At 49.9% G+C, this 13,137-nt stretch overlaps 1 protein-coding gene across 1 annotated transcript in view; it reads right to left on the reverse strand.

Annotated features, from left to right (window-relative positions):
• Window positions 1-13,137, reverse strand: part of ABTB3 (ankyrin repeat and BTB domain containing 3) — a 93,428-nt gene that overhangs the window by 19,252 nt on the left and 61,039 nt on the right. Inside the window, exons 10-11 of the mRNA XM_027769014.1 lie at window positions 7,243-7,348; window positions 3,219-3,321 (exon numbers count right to left, since the gene is read on the reverse strand). Of these exons, the coding sequence (XP_027624815.1) occupies window positions 3,219-3,321; window positions 7,243-7,348 (209 nt within the window). The remainder of the gene's footprint in view (window positions 1-3,218; window positions 3,322-7,242; window positions 7,349-13,137) is intronic.

Raw genomic sequence — 13,137 nt, forward strand, 5'->3', positions numbered from 1 at the left:
GGTTTGTTTTTTTTTTTTTTTTAAAGACATTTTTGGCATAGGGTGTGTGCACTCGCAAGAGAGAGAGAGAGAGAGAGAGACCAAGACAGTGAGAGGGAAAGTGAGAAGTCACCCCTCCGGGGGATGGCCATGCCACAATCTCTCCTCCCTTCTCCTCCTGGAATCTTGGGCACACATGCACACGTGCCCGGCATGATTTTCAAGCCACCAGGTCTGGGACTTGAACCACAACCAGGAGGTGGGAGTCCAGTGTGTAACCACTGCTCCATCTGCTGCCCCCTGTGAAGTTCTTTATTGAAACATCCTGCATTATGCCATGACCTGACTGGAAGTGAAAACTCAAAAGTTAAAGTTCAAGGGTTTTGAACTGTCACGTTTTTCTCACACCGGTGAAGGCTGTCCGCCTTTCAGGGCCCATAGCAAAGGCCACCTGCCTCCCTCCTGGTCACTGTGGAGTGTAGGGCTATGGCTTCACCCTCCTCTCCTGCCCCGGGAGCTCCCACGACAGTACTGCTCCCGGAGGGCCACGACAGTACTGCTCCAGGAGGGCAGCGACTTCTGCAATTCTGTCTCTGCTGCATCCCCAGGGCTTGTCCCAGTATGGATGGGACACACTACAGGTGCAGACTCACTGTTGACCACCAATGACCTCTCTTGAGTAACCTGTCCTAGGGCTGTGGATGCACTTTTCTGTCTTTCTTTTTTTATTTGGAGAGTTTTTTTTGCTTTGGGGCATGTGTGCTCATCAGAAAGACGAGAGAGACAGAAAGTGAGAAATCACCCCAGTGGGGGGGGTGGGGGGAGGACGGCCATGCCGCAATCCCTTCTCCTCCATTCTCCTCTCAGGATCTTGGGCACGAACGCACATGCGCCTGGCATGAGTTTAAGCCTCTGGGTCTGGGACTCAAACCATGGTCAACTGCATGGGAGTCCAGTGACATAGCCATTACACCAACTGCTGGTCCCATGGAGGCACTTTTCTACTCACTGATTGACTGCAAGCTCCTTATGGGTAGCGACCCTACCAATGGACGACAATTGGGCCAGTTAGGAATCAGTCGTGTCTCTCCTTTTTGAGTCAACTTTTACTTCTGAAACTACAGATGTACCAAAGCTGCAAAGACAGCTCAGAGTCCCTGTTTACCCCTCGCTGAGCTTCCCTCCTTGTTAATGTCCAGGGTGCCTTTGTCAAAACGAAGATGTCAGGGTCGGTCCAACACTGTTCTGCTATGTCTCTGGTGTCGCAACTGAGCAGTATGCAAAGCACTGTATGTCCCCGTAACACAGACCGAACGTCTGCACGCGGGCAGAAACTGACAGACTGGAGGGTACAATGGCAGGGAGGGCCACTGTGGATGCTGGGGACAGCACAGGACGGGGTGGGGAGTGGGCATCAGGGTGGTCAGGGAATGAAAAGGAAGAGAAGCATTTAACAGACACAAAAACGGAAAGGTGTCTGTAGATGATAATGCACGTGGTGTTATCTGTGACTTGGGTGATCCATGCTGGATTCATTCTGGGAAAACAATTTTGTACGCTATAAAGGTTTATAGTGACAAAATGTAAATTTTAAAAAAGCAGTAAGAAATTGCTTTAGATGAAAAAAAGAGAACTATGCAAGGGCCAGCATTTTCCTTGTGGTGGCAAAAGAGAAATCTGGGGTCTGTATCTGCTTTATGGGGGGTGGGATGCACTGGAGATGCCAAGATGCTTTGCTTTTTTTTTTTTGGAGAGGTTTTCGCTATAGGGCGCGTGCGCTCGCCAGACAGACAGAGAGAGACATAGAGACAGAAAGCGAGAAATCGCCCCCCAGGGGGGATGGTCACGCCGCAATCCCTTCTCCTCCATTCTCCTCTCGGGATCTTGGGCACGCACGCACACGCGCCTGGCGTGAGTTTTTAAGCCACCGGGTCCGGGACGCGAACTACGGTCGACTATGTGGGAGTCCAGCGACATAGCCATTACGCTATCTGCTGGTTCCCCCGAGATGCTTTTAGGGACAGGGGATTGTGGCCACACATGCTCTCTGAGTGAGCTGCTTGGAAGAGGGTTCCATTTCTGGGTTCCCAGTGTTCTTCCCCGACTCAAGAAGCCTCTGCTCACCACCTGGTGGCCTGTGTCTCCCCTGTTTCAGTCTCACTGCTCCCTGTCCTGGTCCTTGAGTAACGGGGTTCTGAGTTGTCAACCTGACCTCATCTCAAATTGCAAAGAGGAGAGGGAGCAGTAGCAATTCTCCTGCCTCAGCCTCCCGAGTAGCTGGAAGGGAGCAACTGCCTCTTCCCATTGCTACAGAGCACTGTCGTCCATGAACTCTGGTTCACTGCGGTCTGTTAACTCTGCGGCTAGCTGGAAAACCAAGGTCAAGACCTGTGTACTTCAGTGGCCCAGGTCTGCTCCCTGATATTTGGAGGGGGGCCTCTCACGTCTGCCATGGAAGGGGCCTCAGGTTGTTCACTGCACAAGGGCACCTGGTGGAGGAAGCCAACATCAAATCCATGCTCTTCTCACAACGCTCTGCCTCGGTGACAGCTCCACCTGCCCAGAGGAAGGTGCTCGTGATCCTAGGTGGCATGTAGGCACTGTGGGTTAGGCTAGTGGATGCCCCGTGCTCTGGAACCCTTGAGAAGGCACTCTGCCAGGCCAGTGAAGATGCCACCAAAGTCAAACTTCAAAGATACTAGTACTGTGGCCAGCAGATGGCATAGTGGTTAAGGTGCTGGACTATGGTTTAAGTCCCAGACCTGGAGGCTTGAAACTCATGCCGGGAGCATGTTTGTGTGCTCACAATCCCAACAGGAGAACGGAGAATGGAGAATGGATTGAAGCGTGACCACCCCCAGTGGGTGATTTCTCGCTTTCTGTCTCTCTGGCGAGTGTATGTGCCCTATAGCAAAAATTCCTCTTGAGAAAAAAAAAAAAGATATTAGTACTTTGGCCCAGCCCTGGTAGCACCTGCTGGATAATGCTGCTTGGCAGGCTGGAGTCAAATAGGAGACCTGGGTTCGATTCTTGACCCAGTCTAAAACACTGGTATGGCCATACAGGTCTGTAGTCTGGGCTACTCAGGAAGGTGAGGCAGGAGCATTGGGACATAGCAAGACCCTCTCTAAACACCCTCCCCCCCACACACACACATGCACACACACACGCACACACAAACCAGTAATCGCGACAACCACAGTCATAGTCAGGCTGCTTTCAAAACTGATGAGACATACCTTGGGGAGGCTGTAAATAACAGCACTTTGTGAGCATAAAATGGTCTTCCTTCAACCAGAAAGGTAACATCAGACATTTCTTTATTGTTAAGAAAATGAGGATCTAGAATAAGAAAGGGACAAAGGGCAGCTTTAGTGGAAAGGAGGGTGAAATTGGGTTCCTCGTGCAGCAGGTGCAAAGAAAAGCAGACCTGGAAACCATGGTGATAAAACCCTCAAGGGCAAGACAGCAACCGACAGGGGACAGGATTAGCCAAAGGACACTCAGGTCACCGATGCACAGCTTTTCACCGGAAATCCTCAGACCATCTCCCCAGAGAGGTCTCACTGCAGCCCAGTTCAGATGGCTTCCAGGTGTGAAGGCCAGCCTCCGCCCACATTGCATCTAAGAATGCCACTCACCCCACCTGTGCTCCTCTTCCCTGGCGCCATGCCCTCCCTGCCCCATGGAAGTGGTTCACCCTCACCCTTGTGTCCCTGGTGATCCCAACTCCAAGCCCTTCTCTCCCAGCGTCCAGGGCCAACGAGCCAGTCCCCTGCCCTCATCAACAAGAACAGCGAAGATGTAACTAGTGTGTACTTACGATTAACAGCAACCAATAGCAAGGCCAGGCCCTGCAAACTGACAGGACCCATGTGACCCCCACTGTGCAGGTGAGGAAACTGAGACGTGCACGGGGTACAGTGACTCGTTCAAGCCAGGGGCTGGTGGAAAAGCCAGGGTTCGAATATGAACATTCTCGTTCCAGGGCCTGCACTGTTACTCCGGGTTGCTCCAATCTGCTGAAATCCTATTTTTGCTCTTAGACCCGGGGCTCCAGGAGGTGCCTGTCTGTCCTCACTCCACATCCCTTGTCCTCCAGTCTCTGTCCTCTCAGCAGTTAGTCAGTGCCCTCTCGTACAAGAAGCAACAGGGCTCTAAGCTCTGGGGACACGTACTAGGACACCCAGCCTGCAAGCTGACGGGAACAGCGGTGCCCCAGGGCTGACCTTTATGAGTGTCAAAATTGAAGATTCACTCTCTGGGGTAACCTTCTCCACTTGATTTAAAGCCTCTTGCTTGGAGTGACTTTATCTCTCTTGGGCAATCTCCCTTCCTTATCTCTCATTCCACTGTTCACGTCCAACCAGCCCCCACTCTTGCTCCCCGGATTGCTAGCATCTCCTTCTCTCTCTCTCTCTCTCTCTCTCTCTTTTTTTTTTTGAGAGGTTTTTGCTACAGGGTGCGTATGTGCGCCAGAAAGACAGAGAGAGACAGAGAGACAGAAAGCGAGAAATCACCGCCCCCCTCCCAGGGGGGATGGCCACGCTGCAATCAGTTCTCCTCCATTCTCCTCTCGGGATCTTGGGCACTCACGCACACGTGCCTGGCGTGAGTTTAAGCCACTGGGTCTGGGACTCGAACTACGGTCAACTACATGGGAGTCCAGTGACATAGCCATTATGCCAACTGCTGGTCTCTCTCTCTCTCTTTTTTTAAAAAACAGTTCTTTTTTATTCTTCTTTCCCAGAATTCATTGGGAGGGCAAGAAGACAGTGTACTACCAAAAAGAAAACAGCAAAAACAGGCATGTGCTCTGTGATTTGCCACAGTCCCCACTACTCCCTATTGTCTTTCACTGAACCCATGTCACTCATTTATGTTTCCTGCCTGGCCTAGAGAGATGCTAGTTTGAGACACCTGCCATGGATTATTATCTTCCTCTAAAAGCGCATCCCCAAAGAACTACTATTCGGTAACCTTTAATTATCCTAGCTTGAAATGCCGAATTAGAGATGCAAAATGTGTATGTTCCACATTCCATTCATTAACAATTATGCGATGCCCTTCTTCTTTATATCATATGCTTTGAGCCTCTCAGGTCTGCCTTCTTACCCCCGCCCTTGGTGCTAACCTTTGGGATGCCAAAGCTTGGTCTGCAAAGTGGTTGCTTTTAACTGCTGGGGTAAGAAATGTCAGTGCACTCCAGAGGAGAAATGCCCCCTCCTCTTCCTGTACAGAAAAGCGGATTTTCTGCTGTGACCTTGAAACAGCCCTTGCAAATGCTTGCTCTAACAAGGGCGTCTGACACAGCAGAGATCACTGCTATGTCCTGGAACTGTTACCTTCGATCGCTAACGTCTGCTCACGTGGCTTTTAGAACGTGTTGCCCTGGACATATTTTAATTAATACCTGTTTCTACAAGGCAGAAATACGTGTGACCTGGGCACATCCTGGGTCGCCCACAAACACAAACATAAAGATAAGCCGACAGCCTTTGACGTGGCTGATATATTTTTTATTTCAGCGCCTAGTTGTGTCTCATTTCGTCGAACAAGTTATTCACGACAGGAACAACAGTACTTTCACGCAGCCCCGTGAACTCAGCCTTTTAACTGACGTAGACTGTCCAGCCCTCGCTAATGAGTGCTTTTGCTAAAGAGCAGAATTTTCAGGTGCTTCCACTTCTCAAATGTTCCCTAATCTTGAAGAAAAGAGAGGTAGGTAGGTAAGGTCCCCAGCCCCCTTAGGAAAGGATCCTTGACTCTTTAATATTCTGTAACTCCCCAGGCAGCGGGGAGAGAGGTCTTTGCGACAATCTCCAAGTAGCCTGAGTGTTCTTGGCCTGTGATCGCCCAGTTGCCCCAGGAACCTCTGAAGGAACTGGGAGCCAGTCAGAAAACCCTGATGGGGCTCCTCCTAGAAACTCTCAGAAGCTGGGACCGAGGAACAATGGAATTATGGCTTTGGAAAGACCTAACCCAATGATGATGCTCAACATCTGTCTCCTTGGGGGGCTGAGGATTGCTTGAGACTGAGTGGACCAAGGGAGTGGCGGGCACAGGATCGGTGAAAGTCTCCACCGAGAACAAACGTGATTCTTGTCATAAGATTTGAGGGCATCCCGCCAGCTCCGTTCAGGTATGGGCCCTTGTGATTGTATAGATGTGTGAGTGTATGGTGGGGGGCTTGGTCCTCTCTCTCTTTCTCCTTCTCTTTTGAGAGGTTTTTGCCTTATGGTACATGTACTCACCAGAGAGAGAGAGAGAGAGATAGTGAGAGGGAAAGCAAGAAATCACCCCCCAGGGCATGGCCACACCACAATCCCTTCTCCATTTTCCTCCAGGGATCTTGGGCATGCAAGCGCATGTGCCTGGCTTATTTTCAAGTCACCGGTCCTGGACTCGGACCATGGTCCACCACGTGGGAGTCCAGTGACATGCCTGCTACACCATCTGCTGGCTCTGGTCCTCTCTTCTAGTTCCCTGTAGTACAATTTCCATTTGAGAAGCATTGCTGGCCTGGCCCTGTCCCCTGCTCGTTGTTCCTCAGGGAGGAGGAGGTGACTTAGAGGGACGAGTTTGGGAGGAGAGAGATAGTGAGAGGGAAAGCAAGAAATCACCCCCCAGGGCATGGCCACACCACAATCCCTTCTCCATTTTCCTCCAGGGATCTTGGGCATGCAAGCGCATGTGCCTGGCTTATTTTCAAGTCACCGGTCCTGGACTCGGACCATGGTCCACCACGTGGGAGTCCAGTGACATGCCTGCTACACCATCTGCTGGCTCTGGTCCTCTCTTCTAGTTCCCTGTAGTACAATTTCCATTTGAGAAGCATTGCTGGCCTGGCCCTGTCCCCTGCTCGTTGTTCCTCAGGGAGGAGGAGGTGACTTAGAGGGACGAGTTTGGGAGAAGGAGCAGCCATGTGCCGTGGGGCCTGCCTCCAGGATCTGCCAGTGTACGAGATGCACCTGGGATCTGGACGCCCTGGGCAGTCCCTAGCTTCCATGGCCGCAGGAGAAAGTCCACCTATGAGAGAACAGGGCGCTGGCTGGTCTCCTGGTCACACTCCCAAGGTCTAGTCTGCAGACAATTGTGTCACATAACAGAGGGGACACACTTCATCTCACCAGCCTGACTCCTGGATCACTCTCTCTCGTCTGCCTGCAAAACCTCCCACCCTCTTCCTCTCTGGTGATGGCTCGCCTGCCCGTGGTCCTTAAATCTCAAAGCCGCAGCCCACGCAGGCCTGGACCTACTCACCCAAGCGCGAGGTCTGCTTCCGTTTGATCTCCGTGAGCTTGGGGATGGGGTAGGGCCCGTAGCAGTGGGTGAAGATAACGCAGAGCTGCTGACTGATCACTTCATTCTGCGGGTCAGAAAGGGCAGCTCGTTATGGGGGCTGGGGTGGTCCAGCTAAGCCATCACCATGGGAACGTGTCCCCCCAGACGAGGGGCGCCCACGAATAGGCTTCAGGTTCCGAGGAAAGGCCCAGGGTACAACGTGCTGTTTGTCCTGACAGGCCCCGGCCCATTGTCTATTTCTTATGAAAGTTCGGAGATCTGGGATTCAGTTCTGTCTCACCCTAATCTTTTACTATCCACCAGAAGGAAGGCTTTTGTAACTTGGTAAGTTAAAAATAAGTTTTTACCCCCAAGCCCACCTTCATCAATATTCTAAAATTCGAGAAGCTGCTAATAATTATCCTGAACTCAGCGGCAGGAAGCCTTGTGGGTCCTGTGACCCTCTCCATTAGGACAAAGCTCCGGATTCAGCTTTCTAGTGGCTCTGATTCTGGTGCAGAGGCGTTTCCGGATCCTGGAGTGCTCGGCTGAATCACTTTCTCAAGGGAGAACAAGGGGGAGGCGGGGGACCGTTGTGAGATTTGAACTACAGTCGCCCTGGATGGCTCAGGGGCCCTCGCACCTCTCCTTCGCTGTCTGCCTCTTCCCACTAGGAACCCAGTTCTGTTCCGTGCTCTCCCTCCAACTGCAGGCGGGCAGGAGAGAGGACACCCCTCCCAGCACTGTTTGCTTTTTACTGGGTAAAGGGGGCTGATCTAGGGCCTAAAAAGGGGGTTCGATAGGACAATATTTACATTATGTGAGAAAAGTAGGTTACAACACAGCACGTGCCCCCTCTGCTGGGAAACAAAACCCTACCAGGGGATTTGGATTGACAGTCATGTGGAGAAAAAGGTCTAAAAAATAGAGGTTACCTTTGGGTAAGATTATGATGTTTTCTCTTTTTATTTATATCTATATTTTTTTTACAGCAAATAAGTATTGCTTTTGTAATAAAAACAGGAAACACTATTTTGGATTTTTGTTATTTATTTATTTATTTTTTTTCAAGAGACTTTTGCTATAGGGAGCATGTGCTCGCTGGAGAGACAAAGGAGAGACAGAAAGCAAGAAATCACCTCCCAGGGGGATGGCCACACTGCAATTCCTTTTCCATTCTCTTCTCAAGATTTTGGGTATGCACGCAGACGCGTCCAGCATGAGTTTTAAGTTGCCAGGTCTGGGACTTGAACTGTGGCTGACTAATGTGGGAGTCCAGCAACATAACCATTATGCCATCTACTGGTCCCTTGGATATTTTAAAATAAGGAATTATTTATTTAATTTTATTTATCATTGTTTTATTTAGTTTGCTATAACGGTCCACACTCATGAGAGAGAGAGAGAGAGAGAGAGAGAGGGAGAGAGAGCGAGCGAGCAGGTAGTGAGAAAGCAAGCCAACAGGTCTAACACTTGAACTGTGGTGAGCCACGTGGGAGCCCAGCGCCTTAACCATCATGCCACCTGCTGGCCCCACTATTTTGGATTTTAAAATATGGGCTTAGAACTATCGGTGAATGGGGACCAGCAGGTGGCATTGTGGTTAAGGTGCTGGACACGCCCACATGGCTGACTACGGTTCGAGTCCCGGACCTGGTGGCTTCCTTTCTCCCTTTCTCTCTCTTTCTCTGTCTCTCTCTCTCTGGTCAAATTAAAATAAATGAATGAATGAATAAAATTAAATAAATAATAATTTATATATATATAAAAAGAACTATCGGTGATTCAAGCTACTTTTTTCTTTTAGTTTATTTATTTCTTCCTGAGAGAAGGACAGAGAGAGTGTGTAAGACAATGTGTAAGAGAGTGTAAGAGAGAGTGTGTAAGAGAGATAGAGAGAGACATCTCATGCTACCCCAACCCCACTCAGCCTGGATCATGGGCATACACATGCTAACATGCATGTTCATGAAACATGAACCCAGGACCTTCCCATGTGGCTTCCACACCACAGAGGGTTGAGGTTACCACTGTGCCACCACACTGGCCTCAAGCTAGTATTAAATCATGGTGCTCCTAAGGCAGAAGGGTGTAACTCAGCATGAGAAGGTAAAACCCAAGCCCTGTGATTGCGGTGGGTGAGCACAGCGAGCACAAGGCCACCTCTGAGTGGTTCGCACAGGTGTAATTACCTTAGAAGGGAAGGGGACTCTACTGCCAAGAGGATTCTCCATTCACACCGCCCACCCCAATTTGCCAGGAGGTGCGTGTGCTCCCCAGGGTGAGACAGAGAGAGAAAGTGAGAAAGCACTGCCCCCCCTCACTCCCATGGCGAACAGGTCACTCTGCAATCTCTTCTCTTTCACCTCTCCTTCGGTTTGGGATTTTGGACACGCATGCACAAGTGTTTGGCATGTTTCTCAAGCCACCAGATTTGAGACTTGAACTGCACAGGCAGCCACGTGGGATCTAGCTTCCTTAACCACCATGCCACTGGCTGGTCTGATGATTAGTATTGTGCTCACTGGAGAGAGAGAGTGAGAGAGTGAGAGAAAGAGCGAGAGAGAGCGAGAGAGAGCGAGACATCACCCTCCAGGGGGAAGGGCCATGCCAGAATCCCTTCTCCTCCTTTCTATTCCTGAGATTTGGGGCAAACACACACATGAGCCTGGCGTGAATTTCAAGCTGCCAGGTCCAGGACCTGAACCATGGTTGGCCATGTGGGAGTCTAGCACCTTAACCACCATACTACCTGCTGGCTCCTGATGATTCTTTATAACCAAAGGATGTCAAGTATTCCTCTCACTTAACACAGATGAAAGTGCCCATTTCATAGTTTAATGCGGTAGTTTTCAAAGTGTGGTTCCCAGGTGACATCATCAAGATCACCTGGGGGGCCAGAAGGTGGCATGGTGGTTAAGGGCACTGGACTCCCATGTGGCCGATCGACCGTAGTTCGAGTCTCGTACCTGGTGGTTTGCTTTCTCACTTTCTCTCTCTCGCTCCATCTCTCTCTGGTCAAATTAAAAATGAATAAATAAAATTAAATAAAATAATCCTTTTAAAAAAAGATCACCTGGGAGCTTATTAAAAACATAAATTCTTGGGACTGGCAGGTGGTGTGGTATTAAGGTGCTGGACTCTCACATGGCCAACCACAGTTCGAGTCCTAGACCTGGTGGCCTGCTCTCTTTGTCTTTCTCTGATCAAATTAAAAAACCAAAAAACCAGTAAGAATATATAAAATTAAATAAATAGTTCTTAAAAAAACAAACAAACAAACAACAACCACAAATCCTCGGGTGTCATTTGAAACCTTCTGACACAAACTGGGAGTGAGACCCGGGGCCTGTCCTTCAGTAGGTGTTCAGGTGCTGCTGATGCTCCTGGAGGGTGGAGAATCATCCCCTCTGGGTCTGACCTGGGCTGTGGGCCCTCACTTTGTTTCCTTTGGCCTGACGTCTTACCACTCAACATGTGCCGCTCAGAGCAGCAGCAGCAGCAGCAGCATGACCTGGGAGAAAAGCACCCTCCCACCCAGGCCCCCTGCATCAGAATCCTTATCATGGTGTGCTCTGCGGGTGAAACCCATGCACATTTGTGTCTGAGTGTTGTGCAGAGGGCAGAATTCCCCCCCCCGCCAAGAGAACTTGAATACCATGAGATACCCCACACCATGAAATGTTACTTTACATGGCAAAAGAGACTTGGCAGGAAAAAAGTCAAGGTTACTATCTTAGTCCAGTGGGTCTAACAAAGTACCATACACAGGTGGCTTAGAACAACAGAAACTGATTTCTCACTGTTCTGATGGGAAGTCCAAGACGAAGACCAGTATTTTTTTTTTTTTTTAAGAATTATTCATGGGACCAGCAGTTAGTGTAATGGCTATGTCGCTGGACTCCCATGTAGTCGATCGCTGTTTGAGTCCTGGACCTGGTGGCTTAAACTCATGCCGGGCGTGTGCACGTGCCCCTGAGAAGAGAATGGAGGAGAAGGGATTGCAGCGTGGCCATCCCCTCCTGGGGGGGTGATTTCTTGCTTTCTGTCTCTCTGTCTCTCTGACGAGCGTGCGCACCCTATTGCACAAACCTCTCAACAAAAAAAAGAGAATTATTCATTTAATTTATTATTATTATTATTTTATTTAGAGAGATTTTTACTATAGGGTGCATGTGCACTCGCTGGAGAGACAGACGGAGGCAGAGAGACAGAAAATGAGAAATCACCCCCCAGGGAGGATGGTCACACTGCAATCCCTTCTCCTCCACTCTCCTCTTGGGACTCTGGGCACGTGCACAGATGAGCCCAGAGTGAGTATTTTTTTTTCAAGTCACCGGGTCCAGGACTTGAACCACGGTCGGCTATGCGGGAGTCCAGCAACACATAACTATCATGCCAGCTACTGGTCCCATTACTATTATTATCATTATTATTTAATTTGCCGCAGGGCATGCAAGCTCACCAAACAGAGACAGAGGGAGAGGGAAAGCAGGAAGGCAAGCATTTCGGGCGTCTGTGAAGGTCTGCTTTCTCACAGGCGGTGCTTTCTGGCTCTGTCCTTGCATGACGGAGGGAGCAATCCAGCTCTCTGGGGCCTCTTTCATAAGGGCACTAACTCCATCATGAGGCTCTGCCCTGATGACTTAATCACATCCTGAAGGCCCCACCTCCTAATACTGTCACTCTGGATGCTAGGATTTCAACATGGGAATTTGGGGGCAATTCGAACTTTCACACCACAGCAGTTACTAATCAGGTGACTTTAACATAGGGAGATTATCCTGGATGATCTGGATGAGTCCAGTGTAATCACATAAGCCCTTAAAAGTAGATGGGGACACAGCAGGGACACGTGATGCTTCTGAGGCAGACCCGCATGCGAAGGTTGCCATTTTGCATTTGGAGCCTTCCCTGTCTATGCCAGGTGCACGTGAGTCTGTAACCCAGGCACGGATGCCTGACCTAGGGAGGTCTCAAATGCGAACTGGATTCTACATCAAACCTGAATGAGCTTGGAAGCTGGTGGTGGCAGGGTGTGGTGCTATTAAGACCCTAATAGGATTGCTATAATTCTCTCATTCTCTTGCTCATGGAATAAATAAAAATAAACATTAAAATAAACGTACTTAACTGTAAAGAGTAGAGGCTGGGGGAAGAGGAAGTCAAAGATATCCAAGCCTGAGAAGGACTTGATGCGCCGTTGCTGGCTGGAAGGTGGAAGGGTTCCTGCAAGCTTGTGTGGAGATACAACAATCACAGCAGGTAAAGTGTGATCTCCAGCCAATCACAGCAGGTGAAGTGTGATCTCTGGCCAATCACAGCAGGTCAAGTGTGATCTCCAGCCAATCACAGCAAGTCAAGTGTGAGCTCCCAGCCAACCGCCAGCAAGGACGTGGGACCTCAGTCCTACAACCACGAGCAACTGCATTCTACTCCAAACCTGAATGAGCTTAGAAGCAATTCTTTCCCCCAGCCTCCAGAAAGGAACACAAGCCTGTTGACCCTTTGATTTTACCTTCGAGATCCTCTAAGCAGAGATCCCAGGTGAGCCACACAGTCCTGTACCTGGAATTCTGACCCCCAGAAACCATCAGGTATTGGGACCAGCAGATGGAATAATGGTTACGTCACTGGACTCCCATGTAAATGACCGTGGTTCGAGTTCCAGACCCAGTGGCTTAAAATTCATGCCAGGCATGTGTGTGTGTGTGTGTGTGTGTGTGTGTGTGTGTGCGTGAGTGCCCAAAATCCAGAGAGGCGAATGGAGAAGGGATTGCGACGTGGCTGTACCTTGTGGGGGCAGGGGCGCTGGTGACTTCTCACTTTCTGTCTCTTGTCTTTCTGGAGAGTACATGTGCCCTATAGCAAAAA

The sequence above is a fragment of the Tupaia chinensis genome, unplaced genomic scaffold (assembly GCF_000334495.1).
Source record: "Tupaia chinensis unplaced genomic scaffold, TupChi_1.0 Scaffold148234_1, whole genome shotgun sequence".
Lineage (NCBI taxonomy): Eukaryota > Metazoa > Chordata > Mammalia > Scandentia > Tupaiidae > Tupaia > Tupaia belangeri.